Below are 20,140 nucleotides of genomic sequence, written 5' to 3' on the forward strand. Positions count from 1 at the left end.
GTTTGCCATTTTTGGAATATGCTTGTCACGTTCCATTATATAAAGGGTCATGAAATGGTCTGCTACATCAAGACCTATCGTTGTCAGAGCTGAGGTAAAATGAGACCTAGCCTTAGTTATAGTCGGCTACCTATGAACCTCTAAATACCTTCTAAATTATTATCGATGCTTAAAGGAAACCTGTCACCCCCTCAGGCGTTTGTAGGTTAAAGGGACTCTGTCACCTGAATTTGGAGGGAACAATCTTCAGCCATAGGGGCGGGGTTTTCGGGTGTTTGATTCACCCTTTCCTTACCCGCTGTCTGCATGCTGGCTGCAATATTGGATTGAAGTTCATTCTCTGTCCTCCATAGTACACGCCTGCGCTGTGCAAGATTGCCTCGTGCAGGCATGTACTACGGAGGACAGAGAATTAACTTCAATCCAATATTGCATCCTGCATGCAGCCAGCAGGTAAGGAAAGGGTGAATCAAACACCCGAAAACCCTGCCCCTATGGCTGAAGATTGTTCCCTCCAAATTCAGGTGACAGAGTCCCTTTAAAGGTTATATTCCTCCTGGCCAGAATTTTTACCAGCCCACCCCAGATCTGTCCTAAAGTCTAGAGGCACGGTTCAGAATCTATTCAATTAGGTTTCTTAAAAGAATAAAGGCTAAACATAAAAAAACAACATCAGGTATTACAGGGGCCACTTGTGTGGCCCAAAGTAGTCAGACCAGATCCACCTAATTCTACTAAATAAAGTCAGATCCCACTGTATCAGATATGCTGTGCAGCTTGGAGCCCGTATTATATATCTTCCTAACAGTATAGGCTGAATATATGTGACAACTTTTCAGCCATCAATGTTAAATTCGGCCATGGAGGCCCTTGCCTATTGGGTATGTACATCCACGCTATTGTGCTGCTGGTAAGGCGTAGCAGCACAAACTTCATTCTGATTAGATTACTACTTCTAAGTGTAAGCATGATGTGGGGTCTACATGTCCATTATATGGTCAGGGGTCTCTTGAGTTTAACTATATGAAATCTTCTACTTATCCACTAAACACATGGAAAGTATAGCCCAATATGGAGCTGATCTACGGACTAACAACTCGTATATATACATTGAGGGCGGGTGTGCAAAGAAGGGCAAAAATGTCACCTCTAGATGTGTAAACATGGTAGCGACACACCCCAAAATACTGCAGCAAAGAAGGGTGGTCCTATAAAGTACTGACTCAGAGGGGCTGAATCCAAATGCACCTCACAATGTTCAGATTTATATTGTAAAAGTTTTTCAAATTTACACTTCACAGATGCTCGCTACTTTCTGCTGGTGTCACATAAAATCCCAATAAAAACATTTAAGTTTGTGGTGTAACATGAAAAATGTGGAAAAGTTCTTGGGATATGAAGAATTTTTCAAGGCATTGTGGAGCTGTAACTACTGAATGTAGTGATCTCCCGGGTGATGGGCTGTCCCGTAGTGTAGGCCATGTCTCCATAGCCTACATACCCTCATGTTGTTCCATCTTCAGTCTCGGTGACATGGTGATGTCCTCCGCAGCATTGTACAGGCAGGGATCCTCGTCATCACGGAATTTCCTGTTCACAGGAGCTTACAATCTAATTAGATCTAGCAAACCCTACACGTGGCGCATGTGATCGAAGCACACGTGTCCATTCTCAGGCACAACGTAATGTGTAGGACGCTCAGCCTGCTGCTACCTCGCAGACATTATTTGGAGGTGTACCCTAAAGGACACATCACTAGTTATACCCAAAATAAAAGCTAAAAAAATGTAAAAAGTTATAATTCCCATGTGAGTGATGTCAGAATCCCATAACAGATAAGGCAGTCAGAGGGTCCTCGAGCCATCATGGATATGCAGACACCTTCTACAATCTGTGTGCTGGGACTCGCAGGGTGGTCTCCACCCGGGGCTCAGATGGCTCCTGTTGAAATGTAAAATCTGTTGGCTGCAGGGTCAATTCTGGACAACCATTTGCATCTCTTCCACAAGTCTCCTAAATTCTTTTTTGTCTTTGCCATTTTCAGTTCACGATGACCTGTCAATGCCCAGACGATTTTCTAAACCCGAATACCAACAATTCTTTGCAGGAATGCACAAAAAGTCCTTGGAGGCGGCAGATGCAATACCACAGCCAGAGAGGGAGCTACCAGCAATATCCAACCAGCCAGAAAACAGCGAGAGGACAGAAGCGGATCCACCAAGCTCCATCTCTGAGGAGGAACTGAGAGAGAACAGCATTGCTGCCCTGCGAGCACGGGCTCAAGAACACAGCGCCAAAGTCCTCCAGAGCACGAACTGTGAGACTCCTGCCAGAAAGCAGGATGGAGGAGAGGAAGGTGGCGAGGAAGGACAGTCACAGGGAGACCAATGCAAAGCTTCATTGTGAAGGACTGGGAAGGGTCTGTGTCCACGTGGTAGCATGCATGCGGTGGGCAGCAGAGCGGTGGCAGGAAGGGGACAGGTGTAAATATTGTACAGAGACATTACATTCCCATAGGTCTGACCTGCAGTAAAATAAAGCTGGATGTATATAGTGAGGCGCTGTGTGCACACAACACTTGGTACAGATTCACCACAGGGGTCTGGGCTGTGAGGAAAGGGCAATGGAAGCCCACCCTGCTGTCAGATGCCCATCAGTGCACAGATGGAAGTGAAAGCTGCACAGGTTATGGATTGGAGGGCTGCAGACAGTCCATAGCACCTCTCATCAGTTCTCTCCTGCACTCTACTGTCTCATTACACGACTCAAGTCCCAGTACCCATCAGGTCCAAGCTTTAATTCCAGATCATGAAACTGCAAAAAGAAGAAGAGCAATAAGCAGGTGCCCGGCAAACAACCGTACCAGCTCTCCGTAAGATGCCCACACAAGTAATACTGCCTGCACTCACACATATAAAAGTGCCAGCACTGCCCCATATACCCCAGTAATAATACTACCTGTCCTCACACATAACAGTGCCAGCACTTCCCCAGATGTCCCACCAGTAATAAAACTGCTAGCCCTCACAAATATAACAGTGCCAGTGCTGCCGCAGATTCCCCCCAAAATAATACTGCCTGCCCTCTCACATATAACAGTGTCAGTGCTCTCCCAGATACCCACACTAATAATACTGCCTGCACTCTCACATAACGGTACCAGCGCTCCCCCAAATGTCCACACTAATACTGCCTGTATGCACACATATAACAGTGCCAGCGCTCCGTAAGATGCCCGCACTAATATTACCTGCACTCTCACATATAACAGTGCCAGCACTGCCCCAGATGCCCACACTAATAATACCGCCGGCACTCACAAATATAACAGGGCCAGCACTCCCCCAGATGCCCACACTAATAATACAGCCTGCACCCACAAATATAACAGGGCCAGCACTCCCCCAGATGCCCACACTAATAATACTGCCTGCACCCACAAATATAACAGGGCCAGCACTCCCCCAAATGCCCACTCTAGTAATACTGCCTGCACCCACAAATATAACAGAGCCAGCACTCCCCCAGATGCTCACACTATTAATACCGCCTGCACTCACAAAGTTAACATTACCAGCTCTTCCCAAGATGCCCACACTAATAATACTGCCTGCACTCACAAATATAACAGTGTCAGTGTTGCCCCAGATGCCCGCACTAGTAATACTAACTGCACTCACAAATATAACAGGGCCAGCACTCCCTAAGATGTCCGCACTAATGATACTGCCTCAAGTCACACATATAACAGTGCCAACACTCCCCCACATGGCCACGCTAATAATACTGCCTGCACTCACAAATAAAACAGTGCCAGTGCTTGCCAAGATGCCTACATTAATAAAACTGTCTGCACTCACAAATAACAGTGCCAGCGCTGCCCCAGATACCTGCACTAATAATACTGCCTGCACTCACAAATATAACAGTGCCAGTGCTCCCCAAGGTGCCTGCACTAATAATATTCCTTGTGCTCTCAAATATAACAGTGTCAATGCTCCACAAGGTGCCTGCACTAATAATACTGCTTGTGCTCTCAAATATAACAGTGTTAGTGCTCCCCAAGGTGCCTGCACTAATATTGCTTGTGCTCTCAAATATAACAGTGTCAGTGCTCCCCAAGGTGCCTGCACTAATAATACTGCTTGTGCTCTCAAATACAACAGTGTCAGTGCTACCCAAGGTGCCTGCACTAATAATATTGCTTGTGCTCTCAAATATAACAGTGTCAGTGCTCCCCAAGGTGCCTGCACTAATAATACTGCTTGTGCTCTCAAATATAACAGTGTCAGTGCTCTCCAAGGTGCCTGCGCTAATAATACTGCTTGTGCTCTCAACCTTTGATGACTGGCACAGACCACGACTATGACATGTAGGAACATACACTGGTTATGTGAATGCTGTCTGACCTGAAAAGACCTGCGCCTGCAAAAGACCTGTCACCCCCAAAGCCAAACTTGTTCCCCTGCTCCAGGACTGTATACTGTGAGGGTCACCTCTCTGAGGCTGTGTCCACATCCCACGCTAGAATGTATACTGTGAGGGTCACCTCTCTTAGGCCAAGTCCACGTCCAACAGAAGGATGTATACTGTGAAGGTCACCCCTCTGAGGCTGGTCTGTGTCCCACACTAGATGTATACTGTGAGGGTCACCTCTCTGAAGCTGCGTGCACATCCCATGCTAGGATGTATACTGTGAGGGTCACCTCCCTGAGGCTGCGCCTGTGCCCCACGCTAGGATGTAATCTGTGAAGGTCACCTCTCTGAGCTGCGCCTATGTCCCACGCTAGGATGTATACTGTGAGGATAGCCTCTCTGAGGCTGCCCCTTTGTCCCACGCTGGGATGTGTACTGAGAAGGGCACCTTTCTGAGGCTGTTTCGGTGTCCCACGCTAGAATGTATATTTGAGGGTCACCTTTCTGAGGCTGTGTCGGTGTCCCACGCTGATCAGTGTCATTCCCAGCTGTCTGCAGCGTGTATACAACTCAACCTCGGTTTCCTCGCTAAGTGCGCTGCTTGCCTCATCCAGGACTGACACAAAGGGAGCAAAAAGGAGAGATGAGTTATCATCTATATAATCTCCAGCCGGCCGCACTCCCAGGATCAGCACGCATCTCCAGGCATGCGTCGCTAGCTCACCTGCATATTTTGGCTCTAGGTAAAAGAGCCGAGAAAATGCCAAACGCTGCATTTCTCCAGGTGACAGAATCTCCGACCTGAAGGAACGAAGGACATATAATACGTATGTAGTCAGTGCACTCCAATATAAGTCGGTAGCAGTCAGCAGACTCACCATTTCCAATCCACTTTATTGTCCAGACCTCCTGTTCTGCTCAATAAACATGTCTGCAGTGAAAAATAACCAAGGTTAACGGATGTCAGCAAAGGATCAAATATCTATAAGTGATCCACATCACAATCTGTGTATGAGAAACATGTACGGAGAAAGGTGACACACGAACACTGTCCACCTATGTGTATGTGGAGGGGTAGACTCACTTGTGGACTACACAGATCATGCATATATATATCATGTATATATATATATATATATATATATATATATATATATATATATATATATATATATATATATATATACAGATGTGTATATAATGGAAGGCGTGGGTCACACGTGGACTACACATCTGTAAATATAGTGGAGGGTGAGGGTCACACGTGGGGTACACATATCACACGCATGTATATAGTTGAGGATGAGGGTCACACGTGGACTACACAGATACATCTGAAGATATAGTGGAGGGTTAAGGTCACATATGGACTACAAAGATCATACATCTGCATATACAGTGGATGGTGAGGGTCACACATGGACTACACAGATCATACAAGTGTATATAGTGGATGGTGAGGGCCATACGTGGACTACACAGATCTTACATGTGTATATAGTGGAGAGTGAGGGTAACACGTTGACTACACAGATCATACAGCCGTGCTTATATAGTGGAGGGTGAGGGTCACACGTGGACTACACAGATCATGCATGTGTATATAGTGGAGGGTGAGGGTCACATGTGGACTGCACAGATGATGCACATGTTTATAGTGGAGGGTGAGGGTCACATGTGGACTACACAGATCTTACATGTGTATATAGTGGAGAGTGAGGGTAACACGTTGACTACACAGATCATACATCTGTGCTTATATAGTGGAGGGTGAGGGTCACACGTGGACTACACAGATGATGCATGAGTATATAGTGGAGGGCGAGGGTCACACGTAGACTACACGGATCATGTGTATAACGTAGAGGGTGAGAGTCACACGTGGACTACACAGTTCATGTATGTGTATAGTGGATGGTGAGGGTCATATGTGGACTACACAGATCATGCATGTTTATATAGTGGAGGGTGAGGGTCACACATGGACTAAACAGATCATACATCTGTATATATAGTGGAGGGTGAGGGTCACACGTGGACTACACAGACCATGCATGTGTATATACTGGAGGGTGAGGGTCACACGTGGACTACACAGACCATGCATGTGTTTATAGTGGATGGTGAGGTTCACACGTGAACTACTCAGATCATTTTTTGTGTATATAGTGGAGGGTGAGGTTCACACGTCGACTACATGTCATACATGTATATATAGTGGAGTGTGATGGCCACACATGGACTACACAGATCATGCATCTGTATAGAGAGTAGGTTGAGGGCCACACATGGACTACACAGATCATACATCTGTGCATATATAGTGGAGGGTGAGGGTCACACATGGACTACATAAATCACACATCTGTATATATAGTGGAGGGTGAGGGTCAAACGTGGACTACACAGATAATGAATGTGTATATAGTGGAAAGTGAGAGTCAAACGTGGACTGCACAGATGATGCATGTGTTTATAGTGGAGTTTGAGGGTCACATGTGGACTAGACATATACATGTGTATATAGTGGAGGGTGAAGATCATACGTGGGTTACAAAGATCATACATCTGTGTGTATACAGTGCAGGGTGAGGGTCACGTGGACTGCACAGCTCATGCATCTGTATATATTGTGGAGGATAAGGGCCACACATGGACTACATAGGTGATACATGTGTATATATAGTGGAGGGTGAGGGTCACACGTGCACTACACACATCATACATGTCTATATAGTGGAGGGTCACATGTGGACTACACAGATCATATATGTGTATATAGTGGCGGGTGAAGGTCACACAGACCATACATCTGTATACATATAGTGGAGGGTAAGGGTCACACGTGGGCTACACAGATCATGCATTTGTATATAGCAGAGGGTGAGGGTCACACATGGACTACACAGATCCTACATCTGTATATACAGTGGAGGTTGAGAGCTACACATAGACTACACAGATCCTACATGTGTATATATTGGAGGGTGAGGGTCACACGTGCACTACACAGATCATGCATGTGTATATAGTGGAGGGTGAGGGTCACACATGGACTTCACAGATCCTACATATGTATATAATGGAGGGTGAGGGTCACACATGGACAACACAGAACACACATCTGTGTATATAGTGGAGGTTAAGAGCCACATGTGGACTACACAGATCATACATGTGTATATAGTGGAGGGTGAGGGTCACACAAGGACTACACAGATGATGTATGTGTTTATCGTGAAGCGTCAGGGACACATGTGGACTACACAGATCATAAATGTGTATATATGGTGGAGGGTGAGGTTCACACGAGAACTACACAGATCATTTTTTGTGTATATAGTGGAGGGTGAGGTTCATACGTGGACAACACAGGTCATACATGCATATATAGCGGAGTGTAATGGCCACACATGGACTACACAGATCATGCATCTGTATATATGGTGGAGGGTGAGTGTCATAAGTGAGCTACACAGATGATGCATGTGTTTATAGTGGAGGGTGAGGGTCACACGTGGGCTACACAGATCATGCAATTGTATATAGCAGAGGGTGAGGATCACACATGGACTACACAGATCATACATGTGTATATAGTGGAGGGTGACAATCACACATCATACATCTGTGTATATACAGTGAAGGGTGAGGGTCACACCTGGACTACACAGATCATGCATCTGTATATATTGTGGAGGTTGAGGGCCACATGTGGACTACACAGGTGATAAATGTGTATATATAGTGTAGGGTCAGGGTCACACGTGCACTACACACATCATACACGTCTATATAGTGAAGGGTCACGTGGACTACACAGATCATACATGTGTATATAGTGGAGGGTGAAGGTCACACAGACCATACATCTGTATACATATAGTGGAGGATGAGGGTCATACGTGGGCTACACAGATCATGCATTTGTATATATACTGGAGGTTGAGAGCTACACATGGACTACACAGATCTTACATGTGTATATATTGGAGGGTGAGGGTCACACGTGCACTACACAGATCATACATATGTATATATAATGGAGAGTGAAAGTCACGCATGAAATTATGTCTTATATTCTAGGTTTTTCAAAGTAGCCATCTTTTGCTTTGATGACTGCTTTGCACACTCTTGGCATTCTTTTGATGAGCTTCAAGAGGTAGTCACCGGGAATGGTCTTCCAACAATCTTGAAGGAGTTCCCAGAGATGCTTAGCACTTGTTGGCCCTTTTGCATTGGCTCTGCGGTCCAGCTCACCCCAAACCATCTCAATTAGGTTCAGGTCTGGTGACTGTGGAAGCCAGGTCATCTGGCGTAACACCCCATCACTGTCCTTCTTGGTCAAATAGCCCTTACACAGCCTGAAGGTGTGTTTGGGATCATTGTCGTGTTGAAAAATAAATGATGGTCCAACTAAACGCAAACCGGATGGAATACCATGCCGCTGCAAGATGCTGTGGTAGCCATGCTGGTTCAGTATGCCTTCAATTTTGAATAAAACCCAGTGTCACCATCACAACTCTTCCTCCATGCTTCACGGTGGGAACCAGGCTTGTAGAGTCCATTCGTTCACCTTTTCTGCGTCACACAAAGACACGGTGGTTGGAACCAAAGATCTCAAATTTGGACTCATCAGACCAAAGCACAGATTTCCACTGGTCTAATGTCCATTCCTTGTGTTCTTTAGCCCAAACAATTCTCTTCTGCTTGTTGCCTGTCATTAGCAGTGGTTTCCTAGCAGCTATTTTACCATGAAGGCCTGCTGCACAAAGTCTCCTCTTAACAGTTGTTGTAGAGATGTGTCTGCTGCTAGAACTCTGTGTGGCATTGACTTGGTCTCTAATCTGAGCTGCTATTAACCTGCGATTTCTGAGGCTGGAGACTCGGATAAACTTATCCTCAGAAGCAGAGGTGACTCTTGGTCTTCCTTTCCTGGGGCGGTCCTCATGTGAGCCAGTTTCTTTGTAGCGCTTGATGGTTTTTGCAACAGCACTTGGGAACACTATCAAAGTATGCCCAATTTTTCAGACTGACTGACCTTAATTTCTTAAAGTAATGATGGCCACTCGTTTTTCTTTACTTGGCTGCTTTTTTCTTGCCATAATACAAATTCTAACAGTCTATTCAGTAGGACCATCAGCTGTGTATCCACCAGACTTCTGCACAACACAACTGATGGTCCCAACCCCATTTATAAGGCAAGAAATCCCACTTATTAAACCTGACAGGGCACACCTGTGACGTGAAAACCATTTACGGTGACTACCTCTTGAAGCTCATCAAGAGAATGCCAAGAGTGTGCAAAGCAGTCATCAAAGCAAAAGGTGGCAACTTTGAAGAACGTAGAATATAAGACAATTTCAGTTTTTTCACACTTGTTTGTTAAGTAAGTCATGAAAATATAGAAAAATCTTTAAATGAGAAGGTGTGTCCAAACCTTTGGTCTGTTCTGTATATATGGTGGAGTGTGATGGCCACACATGGACTACACAGATCATGAATCTGTATATATTGGAGGTTGAGGGCCACACATGGACTACACAGGTCATACATCTGTGCATATATAGTGGACGGTGAGGGTCACACATGGACTACACAGATCATACATCTATATATATATGTATAGTGGAGGGTGAGGGTCACACGTGGACTACTCAGATTATGCATATGTTTATAATGGAGGGTGAGGGCCACACGTGGACTGCACACATCATACATGTCTATATAGTGGAGGGTCATATGTAGACTACACAGATCATATATGTGTATATAGTGGAGGGTGAAGGTCACACATGGACTACACAGATCATACATCTGTATATATAGTGGAAGGTGAGGGTCACATGTGGACTACATAGATCATACATTTGTATATAATGGAAGTTGAGAGCTACACGTGGACTACACAGATGATGCATGTGTATATAGTGGAGGGTGAGGGCGACACATGGACTACACAGATCATACATCTGTATATATAGTGGGGGTGAGGGTCACACATGGATTACACAGATGCATGTGTTTATAGTGGAGGGTGAGGGTCACACATAGACTACACAGATCAGACATCTGTGTATATACGGTATATACTGGAGGGTGAGTAGATCATACATTTGTATATAGTGGAAGTTGAGAGCTACACATGGACTACACAGATCATGCATGTGTATATAATGGAAGGTGTGGATCACACGTGAACTACACATATCAAACATGTGCAAATAGTGGATGGTGAGGGTCACGTGAACTACACAGATCTTACATGTGTATATAGTGGGGGGTGAGGGTCACATGTGGACTACACACATCATACATGTGTATATAGTGGAGGGTGAAGGTCACAGAGACTACACAAATCATACATGTGTATATAGTGGAGGGTGAGGGGCACACGTGGACTACACAGATCATACGTGTGTATATATTGGAAGTATTGGAAGGTGAAGGTCACACGTGAACTACACAGACCATACAGGTCACACGTGAACTACACATCATACATCTGTGTATATATAGTGGAGGGTGATGGTCACATGTAGACAGCACAGATCAAACATGTCTATATATAGTGGAGGGTAAGGGTCACACGTGGACTACACAGGTCATACATGTGTATATAGTGGAAGGTGAGGGTCACACGTGCACTACACAGATCATACATGTGTATCTAGTAGATCGTGAGGGTCACACGTGAACCTCACAGATGATAAATGTGCATATGGTGGAGGGTGAGGGTCACACATGGACTACGCAGATCATACATCTGTACATATAGTGGAGGGTGAGGGCCACACTTGGGCTATACAGATCATACATGTGTATATAGTGGAGGGTGAGGGGCACACGTGGACTGCACAGGTCATATATCTCTGTGTGTGTATATATATTTGTGGAGGGTGAGGATCACACGTGGACCCCACTCATCATACATCTGTATATAGTGGTGGGTGAGGGCCACACGCGGATTACACTGATCAGACATGTGTATATAGTGGAGGGTGAGAGTCACATGTGACAACACATAATTTCTGTAGTTTCTTACCAGCCCTGACATATCCAATGACCTCAGAATCCTGTCATCATCGACGTGTCCTGAAGGCAGAGATGGAGGAGGGATTAGAAGCAGATCTGGAGACCCTCTCTACCCCACTTATACAAATGAGCTTCATGTTGCTGCTATTACAGAAGGTCTGGCCCCACAGTTGTACGTGGGTGAGTTACAAAACACATCTGCATGACGTGGCCTCTGATTGCTATGTGCCCTTTTGTGTAGGGATAAGTGTGTGCTCAACTTAAAAGTCAAGGTAACATGAAGTCTGAGATAAAACGTGTCTGTACCACCGCCGCCAAGAGGTTGAAAAGTAGCAGCTCGCACCTGAATTTGGGTAAACTTCATTCAAAGGGTAAATGACCTGAAAGCAGAGACAGAAAATGTAATATTCTGCTGTATCTTCTGTCTATAATTCAGAACAATGAGACAAGAGTAGGATCATTTAAAAACATGTACTTTATACACACTATATAGATAGCCACAGATATCTGTGACACAATACAAACAGCCACGGATACCTGTGACACTACATACAACAGACTACTACATACAGAGCCACAGATATCTGTGGCACAATACAAACAGAGCTTTGGATATCTGTAACACAATACAAATAGAGCCACAGATATACACTGCTCGAAAAAAGTTAGGGATATTTGGCTTCCGGGCAAAATTTATAGAAAACGTAAACAGTTGCTGTTCCAGTGGTATTTTATCCTGACAGTAGGGAGCAACGATGGTGATTTTCTCATCTCACAATTTATTGAACCATAAGCCATCTCACCAGTGGTGGTATACCCCAACTATAAATGTCACCGTCTCAATGACTTGTCCTGTGGCCTTCAGCAACAATTACAGCTGACAACGATGTCTCCTGCTGGTCACAAGTGAAGTTGTCTGCTGAAGTACCACACACTTTTTGAAGAGTGGCTCTCGGATCATTGAGGTTCTGGGGTAGAGAGTTAAGAGCCTCTACACAGCAACTAAGGTGATCCCATAGGTTTCAATGGGATTTAGATCTGGAGAAAGTGCAGGCCACTCCATCAGAGGTGACCCAGATTCCAGCCTTTTTCCTTAATGATGCGACCTTGATGAGCTGGAGCATTGTCGTCCCTGAAGATGAGGCCGGTGTTGTTCATGCAAAGGCACAATGACTGGGTTAATCATGCTATTCTAGGAGTAGAGGCTTGTCACACAGTGTAGGGCAGTACTGTATGGATTAGATACAACTGCCCACACTAACACCACTACTAAAGGCTCGTCTGGTGAAAACAGTGGCTGGTGCATAGCACTCTCCTGGACGTCTCTGTCATCGTTTGCGGCATCATTTCTGCTCAGCGTGAATGAACTTTCATCAGTGAACAGCACTGAGGCCCCCTGGTCCCCCGTCTAGCGTAGACGCTCCCTGTGGTGACGTATGTGTCTAGTGGTGGGGTCAAATACCTCGCAGGTGGTCCATCACGCAGACCACGCTGTTGTGAACGGTTTTGAATGGTCTGACATGACACTTGGATGACTCTCACCTCCCTTAAATGTGCCTCCTGGAGTTGTGTGGCATTCATCATCATCATCATCCGGTACTGACAAAATCAAAACCTCCCTGATAAAGTACATAGAATGCCCAGAATGTCAGATACACTCATGTCTGTATTTATATGGCTCACACACCTTTTTTTTCTTGTGTGTGTATTTTGGCATATTTTACCTTTCATACAGAAAAATCTAAATACATATGGACCTCTCCAGGGAGGGGACATGTCCACCTCACATTGAATATATGGGACTAATTATTACTGAAGAACAGAAAAATTAATTAAAACAGGGGAATTTTGAGATGGAGAGAGCTGACACTTCAACTTTTGAAGTAGGAGCCCACTGCAGTGAACATTTAAATACAGCAGGGAGATTTGCTGGGAAAGAGATACACAGTCTTAAATCTGTATATTCAAGAGGCAGAAAAGTGGAAAAACGAACAATTTCAGAGCTAAAGGGGTATTCCCTCTGTTCTAATAACCTATCCCAAAATGTAGAAGGTGTAATAATTATAATAACAAATACCTCCAATTAGGAATGCAGTAGGGTTCTTCTGATTCGCTATGTCTCTTTCCTCATGTGCAGGACCTTAGGTATCCATGGTTACGACCACTGATATAGTGACAGCTAGTTGCTAGTGGTCGTAACCATGGATACCCAAGGTACTGCAATGCCTGCACATGAGGAAAGAGACAGCGAATTAGAAAAACTATACTACATATCTAATTGGAGGTATTTGCTAATATTATTACTATTACACCTACTACATATTGGGATAGGATCTTGGAGATGGGAATACCCCTTTAACTCTTGTTCTCTTAAAAGAAAAACTGGATGATTGCAATTACACACTATCTCTGGTTTCCAGATATGAACATTGGGTTTTGCATCGATATATATTTTCAGTGTCGTAGGGAAGTGATGAACATTCAGTAACATCACCATAAGGCCATTCTAACCCCTCCATATTAATATTGTACCGACAGATGATGCTATCCATGCCATGTTTCAGTTCTATAGGCAGATAAAATCATGATAAGAAACATGATCACGATATCTACCGCCTGGTACCACCAGGGGCGAAGATATCCTTAAGTTGGGGACCTCATAAAATTCTGAAAGTTCTAGCACATCCCACCACGAGCCCCTACATTAGCTCACCAAGGGGAGGTGTGTGGGTGTAGCAGTAGGGCTAATGAAAATGAAGGTTTGGGTCTCTGACACTGTCATTCTGGAAGACACAGTTCACAGTGAGAGTGGTCCATTTTCCTAATCAGAGTGCTTACCTCCATAAAGATAAGCCATTAGCAGATGAAGCGATTATTTTCCCAGAGAGACAATGATCATTCACCAATACTGTAAGTTCAGCCAGTGATGCACATTTAGGATTTTACCAGGAGCTCGCGATTTTGATTTGTTATGATAAGAAGTTATTATTACTATTTAACTGTTAAACTACTGAGGAAAATAAGAGAATATGATGTGATGTAAAGTGATTGATTAACAATATGTTTTAAATCATGATAGTATATTTTAATAAAAAAATGTTATAGTTAAAAAAAAAAAAAGTTAAGACCCATTCAGCAATATCAGGTTTAGTACTCCTCTTTTGTTAACCCTTTTATTTCATGTAGTTGTATATATAATATTCTTTTGTTCCCATTTTGCATAATCTTGTATGTTTTTACAAACACCGTCTATCTTTCCAGATTAAATATATAAAATTTAATACCTCAGTTCTTCTTGCTCTGTAAACCACATCCCATGAAGCCATATGCTGCCTGTAACGGGTGTTCATTTGGTCTGCATAAACTACTGGTGGTGGCAGCTAGTAGTTCTTTTGTTCTTGTGGAGCTAGCAGTTATACACTGCTCAAAAAAACAAAGGGAACACGAAAATCCCACATCCTAGATATCACTGATTGAAATATTCCGGTTGCAAATCTTTATTCATTACATAGTGGAATGTGTTGAGAACAATAAATCATAAAAAATGATCAATGTAAATCAAAATTATTATCCCACGGAGGTCTGGATTTGGAATGATAATCAGAGTGGAAAATCAAATTACAGGCTGATCCAATTTCGGTGGAAATGCTTCAAGACAAGCAAATAATGCTCAGTAGTGTGTGTGGCCTCGACGTTCCTGTGTAACCCCCCTACAATGCCTGGGCATGGTCCTCATGAGGCAGTTGATGTTTTCCTGAGGGATCTCCTCTCAGACCTGGATTAAAGCATCAGTCAACTTCTGCACAGTCTGTGATGCAACGTGCCGTTGGTGGATGGAACTAGACATGATGTCCCAAATGTTCTTGATTCATTTCAAGTCTGGGGAAAGAGCAGGCCAGTCCACAGCATCAATGCCTTCATCATGCCAAAACTGTTGACACACTTCAGCCACATCAGGCATAGCATTGTCATGCATCAGATGGAACCCAGGGCTCACCTCCATATGGTCTCACAATGGGTCTGAGGTTTTCATCCACGTACCTAATGGTAGCCAGGGTACATCTGGTTAGCACATGGAGGGCTGTGCGGCCCTCCAAAGAAGTGCCTCCCCACACCATTACTGACCCACTGCCAAATCGGTTATGCTTGAGGATGTTGCAGGCAGCAGATCGCTCTCCACGGCGTCTCCAGACTCTTGTCAAGTCTGTCACATGTGCTCAGTGTGAACCTGCTCTCATCCGTGAAGAGCACATAGCGCCAATGTTGAATCTGCCAATCTTAGTGTTCTCTGGCAAATGCCAATCACCCTGCATGCTGTTGGGTTGTAAGCACAACACCCACTTGTGGTCGTCGGGACCTCATACCACCCTCATGGAGTTGGTTTTGACAGTTTGAGCAGACATGTATGTTAGTGGCCTCCTGGAGATCATTTTGCAGGGCTTTGACACTCCTCCTGTTCTTCCTTGCACAAAGGAGGAGGTAGCAGTCCTGCTGCTGGGTTGTTGCCCTCCTACAGCCCACTCCATATATCCTGATGAACTGGCCTGTTTCCTGATATCTAATCCATACTCTGAGAGACACAGCTACCCTTCTTGCCACAGCTTGAATTGATGTAGCATCCTGGATGAGCTGCACTACCTGAGCAACTTCTGTGGGTTGTAGACACCGCCTCATGCTACTGTACCTCTAGGGGTGAGAGCAACGACAAAGTGTGACCAAAACAATAGTAAAAAAGGATGAGAACAGAGAAATGGTCTGTGGTTACCCCCAGCAGAAACATTCCTTTATAGGGGGGGGTCTCTCTAATTGCCTATCAATTCTACCCGTTGTCTGTTCCCTTTGCACAACAGCAGGGGACATTGATTCACAATCAGTGTTGCTTCATAACTGGACAGGTTGATTTCACAGAAGTTTGATTTACTTGGAGTTACAGTGTGCTGTTTAAGTGTTCTCTTTAGTTTTTTGAGCAGTGTATATATATTCTGTGTTGGCATCGGAGGTGTACATACCATATGCTCACTGCGAGTACCCCAATAAACGGCCTAGTAATGAAAGCAGCTGCGGCCTCGTCAATCACTCGTCAGTCAATTGTGTAATTGCCCTGACGATGGGAGGAAGCAGAGTTGCGTCCCGTAAAAAACTGGTGGCAGCTGTGGGTTCTGTGTGATCTCTCCTGTGTCATCTGTGACAAAAAGGTATTAGTGGTGGAATCTGTGTGACCTCCAGGTTGCATATCCCATAGAATTACATAGAGCCACAGATATATACGACACATGACACACAGAGCCACAGATATCTGCAACGTTACATACAGTGGCATGTAAAAGTTTGGTACCCCTGGTGAAAGTTACTGTTATAGTGAACAGTTAAGCAAGTTGAAGATGAAATGATCTCTAAAAGGCCTAAAGTTAGGATGACACTTTTCCTTTATATATGAGGCAACAAAAAAATGTAAGATCATTTTTTCATTTTAAAAAATACCAAAAGGAAAATGGACAGATAAAAAAGTTGGGCATACTTGGAGATTTGCCTTCTCAGACAACTTTGACCAAGGTTTCAGACCCTAATTAGAGTGTTAGGGTTATGGCTTGTTCACTATCATCCTTATGAAAGGCCAGGTAATGCAAATTTCCCATCTTTATAAAAATCAAGCCTTCTCTAACCTTGTGCCAAAAAACAGCAGCCATGGGTTCTTCTAAGCAGCTGCCGAGCACTCTGAAAATGAAAATGGTGGAGGCCCACAAGCAGGAGAAGGCTATAAGAAGATAGCAAAGCATTTTCAAGTCGCCCTTGCCCTTTCCTCAGTTTGAAATGCAATTAAGAAATGGCAGTTACCAAGAACAGTGGAGGTCAAGATAAGGTCTGGAAGACCAAGCAAAATTTAGTTGAAAGCTGCTCGTAGGGTTGCTAGAGAGGCAAATCAGAACCCCCGCTTGACTGCAAAAGATCTTCAGTAAGATTTAGCAGACTCTGGAGTTGTGATACATTGTTCTACTGTTCAGAGACACCTGCACAAATATGGCCTTCATGGAAGAATCATCAGAAGAAAACCTCTCATGCGTCCTAACCATAGAATTCAGCATCAGAAGTATGCAAAGGAACATCTAAACAAGACTGATGCATTTTGGGAACAAGTTCTGTGGGCCGATGAGGATAAAATAGAACTCTTTGTTCACAATGATCAAAGGTATGTGTGGATAATAAAGGGCACAGAATTTCAGGAAAAGAACATCTCACCAACCATTAAGCATGGGGTGGATTAATCATCCTTTGGGGTTGTGTTGCAGCCAATGACACGTGGAACATTTCTCGGGTAGAGAGAAGAATGGATTCAATGAAATTTCAACAAATTTTTGATGCAAACATAACACCATCTGTAAAGAAGTTAAAGGTGAAAAGAGGATCGCTTCTACAAATGGATAATGATCCTGAACACACGCAAATTTTACAATGGTCCTGACAGTTCCCAGATCTACATATCATTGAAAATATGTGGCTAGACCTCAAAATAGCAGAGGATGCAATATGACTCAGGAATCTCACAGAACTGGAAGAATTCTTCAAGGAAGAATGGACAAAAATCCCTCAAACAAGAATTGAAAGACTTGTCTGGCTACAAAAATCATTTATAACCTGTGATACCTGCAAAAGGGGGTGCTACTAGGTACTAACCAAGCAGGGGGCCAAAACTTTTTCATTGGCCCATTTTCCGCTGTGCAACTTTTAAAATGTAAAAGATGACAATATATATATATTTTGTCTAAAATACAAAGGAAATGTGTCATCTTTAACTTTAGCCCTTTTAGATAATTTCATCTTCAACTTGCTTAACTGTTCCCAATAACAGTAATTTTGACCAGGGGTGCCCAAACTTTTACATGCCACTGTAGAGCCAAAGATATATATGACATAGAGCCACGGATATCTGCAATGTTACATAGAGCCACCGATATATACGACACATGACACACAGAATATAACATAGAGAAATCTTTGGAGAAGAATACACGCCGTTACTTAAGGTGATATCACCTGTTCTCTCAAGCTTCCATCACTCAAGAATGGCTTCTGGGGAAGGAACAACACACCTCGGGGGCCAAACGGAGTGAAAACACAAACCTGACCTAAAGGGTGAAATCACAAGACAAAAAAGGTGATGAAAACAAAAGAAAAGCAATAGGAAGAAGAGACAAGGTGGAGACCCCAGTATTGAGATGATCTTCTATGGGCACTGCCTCCAGTCACTTCTCCATGAGGTCCATGCAATAGGGAGGCCCTGCATTGTCAGCAGAGGGACACAATGACCTTAAATATACTGGACGGAAGCTTAGTCCCCATAGTATGTTACATCACTTACTACATCTTATGAGAGAGTTTGAGAGGAGAAAAAGGGAGACAGGGAAGAGAACGAGAGAAGAGTGGAGAGGGCAGGAAAGTGAGAGAAAAGGGGGCTAGAAAGAGAGATCAGAGTAGGATGAGAGAAGAAAGAGCAAGAGGAAGAAAGGAGAGAGAGAGAAAGAAAGAGAGAGAGGAGACATAGAAGAGAGGAGAGATAGAAAAGAGAGGAGAGAGAGAGAGAAGAGAAAGGGGAGAGAAAAGAGAGGAGAAAGAGAGGAGATGACAGAGGAGAGGTGAGAGGAACGAGGGGCGAGAAGAGAGGGAGAGGCGAGAGAGGGGGATAGGAGAGAGAAAAGAGAATGATGAGAGGGGAGAGAGGAGAAAGACAGGAGAGAAAAGAGGGAGAGGAGAGAAGAGAGGGAGAGAAAGAGGGGAGAAAAAAAGCGGAGAGTGTCAGGAGATTAAGAGAAAGAGAGAGGGAATTGAGAGAAAGGGAGACTAGAAAGAGACGAGAGTAAGACGAAAGAGAAAAAAGCTGGAAGAGGATAGAGAAACAGAGGAATGACGAGAGATGGAGAAGGATTAGAGAAGAAAGGAGATAAAAGAGAAAGATGAGAGAGGAGAGAGATGAAAGAGGGAGGAAAGAGAGCGAGAGTAAGGAAGGAGAGGGAGGGGAAGGAGAGAGGAGTAATACAGAGAGGAGAGAGAGAAGGAGGATATAAAGATAAAGAGTTGAGAATTATAGGAGAGTGGAATGAGAAAGGGAGGAAGGAAAGAGTGAGTCAGGAGAGAGATCAAATAAAAATTAGAAAAGAGAGGGATAGCTGAAAAAGAGAGCAAGATAGGAAAGAGAGAGGAAAGGAAAGACAGAAAGATAGAAAGAGAGGAAATAGAGAGAGAGGGGTTGAAGAGAGACGTATAGAGGGGAGTACCACGCTTGGGGTTCCACAGTCCCGCCATAACACGGAGAATGGACGATTTGCCGCTGCCAGTTTCCCCTGTGATCAGGAGGTTACTTCCTTTTCTCACATGTAGGGTCAAGTTTCGAACAAGTGTGCGGTCAGACCCAGGCGCTGTGATTGTCATAGCATCCAGCATTAACGCTGCATCATCGAACTGCTGCTCCTCACATCTATACAGAAAGCAGAGGCGTCCTAAAAGATCCCCAACTCGAGAACCACAGAGCATCATCACCACCATCATCACTATCAATACAATCATCACCTGGTGACCACAAGCACCATCAACATCATCGTAAACATCACAACCAACATCATCATCACCACTATCAATATAATCATCATCTTATTATTACCTAGTGACCACCACACGAACATCATCGTAGCCATTA

The 20,140-nt window shown here is 44.1% G+C and overlaps 2 protein-coding genes across 3 annotated transcripts in view; one reads left to right on the plus strand and one right to left on the minus strand.

Annotated features, from left to right (window-relative positions):
• VSX2 (visual system homeobox 2) overlaps nt 1-2,406 on the plus strand; it is a 179,974-nt gene extending 177,568 nt beyond the window's left edge. The window contains exon 5 of the mRNA XM_069733519.1: nt 2,045-2,406. Within this exon, the coding sequence (XP_069589620.1) occupies nt 2,045-2,406 (362 nt within the window). The remainder of the gene's footprint in view (nt 1-2,044) is intronic.
• The window catches only part of ABCD4 (ATP binding cassette subfamily D member 4), a 70,199-nt gene continuing 51,296 nt past the window's right edge, over nt 1,238-20,140 (minus strand). For both annotated transcript variants that reach the window (XM_069735725.1, XM_069735728.1), the window contains exons 12-19: nt 19,722-19,921; nt 18,484-18,575; nt 11,795-11,831; nt 11,462-11,511; nt 5,295-5,347; nt 5,141-5,217; nt 4,917-5,032; nt 1,238-2,814 (exon numbers count right to left, since the gene is read on the minus strand). In XM_069735725.1, coding sequence (XP_069591826.1) covers nt 2,746-2,814; nt 4,917-5,032; nt 5,141-5,217; nt 5,295-5,347; nt 11,462-11,511; nt 11,795-11,831; nt 18,484-18,575; nt 19,722-19,921 — 694 coding nt within the window. In that variant the 3' untranslated portion in view covers nt 1,238-2,745. The remainder of the gene's footprint in view (nt 2,815-4,916; nt 5,033-5,140; nt 5,218-5,294; nt 5,348-11,461; nt 11,512-11,794; nt 11,832-18,483; nt 18,576-19,721; nt 19,922-20,140) is intronic.

Source organism: Ranitomeya imitator, chromosome 1 (assembly GCF_032444005.1).
Source record: "Ranitomeya imitator isolate aRanImi1 chromosome 1, aRanImi1.pri, whole genome shotgun sequence".
Taxonomy (NCBI): Eukaryota; Metazoa; Chordata; class Amphibia; order Anura; family Dendrobatidae; genus Ranitomeya; species Ranitomeya imitator.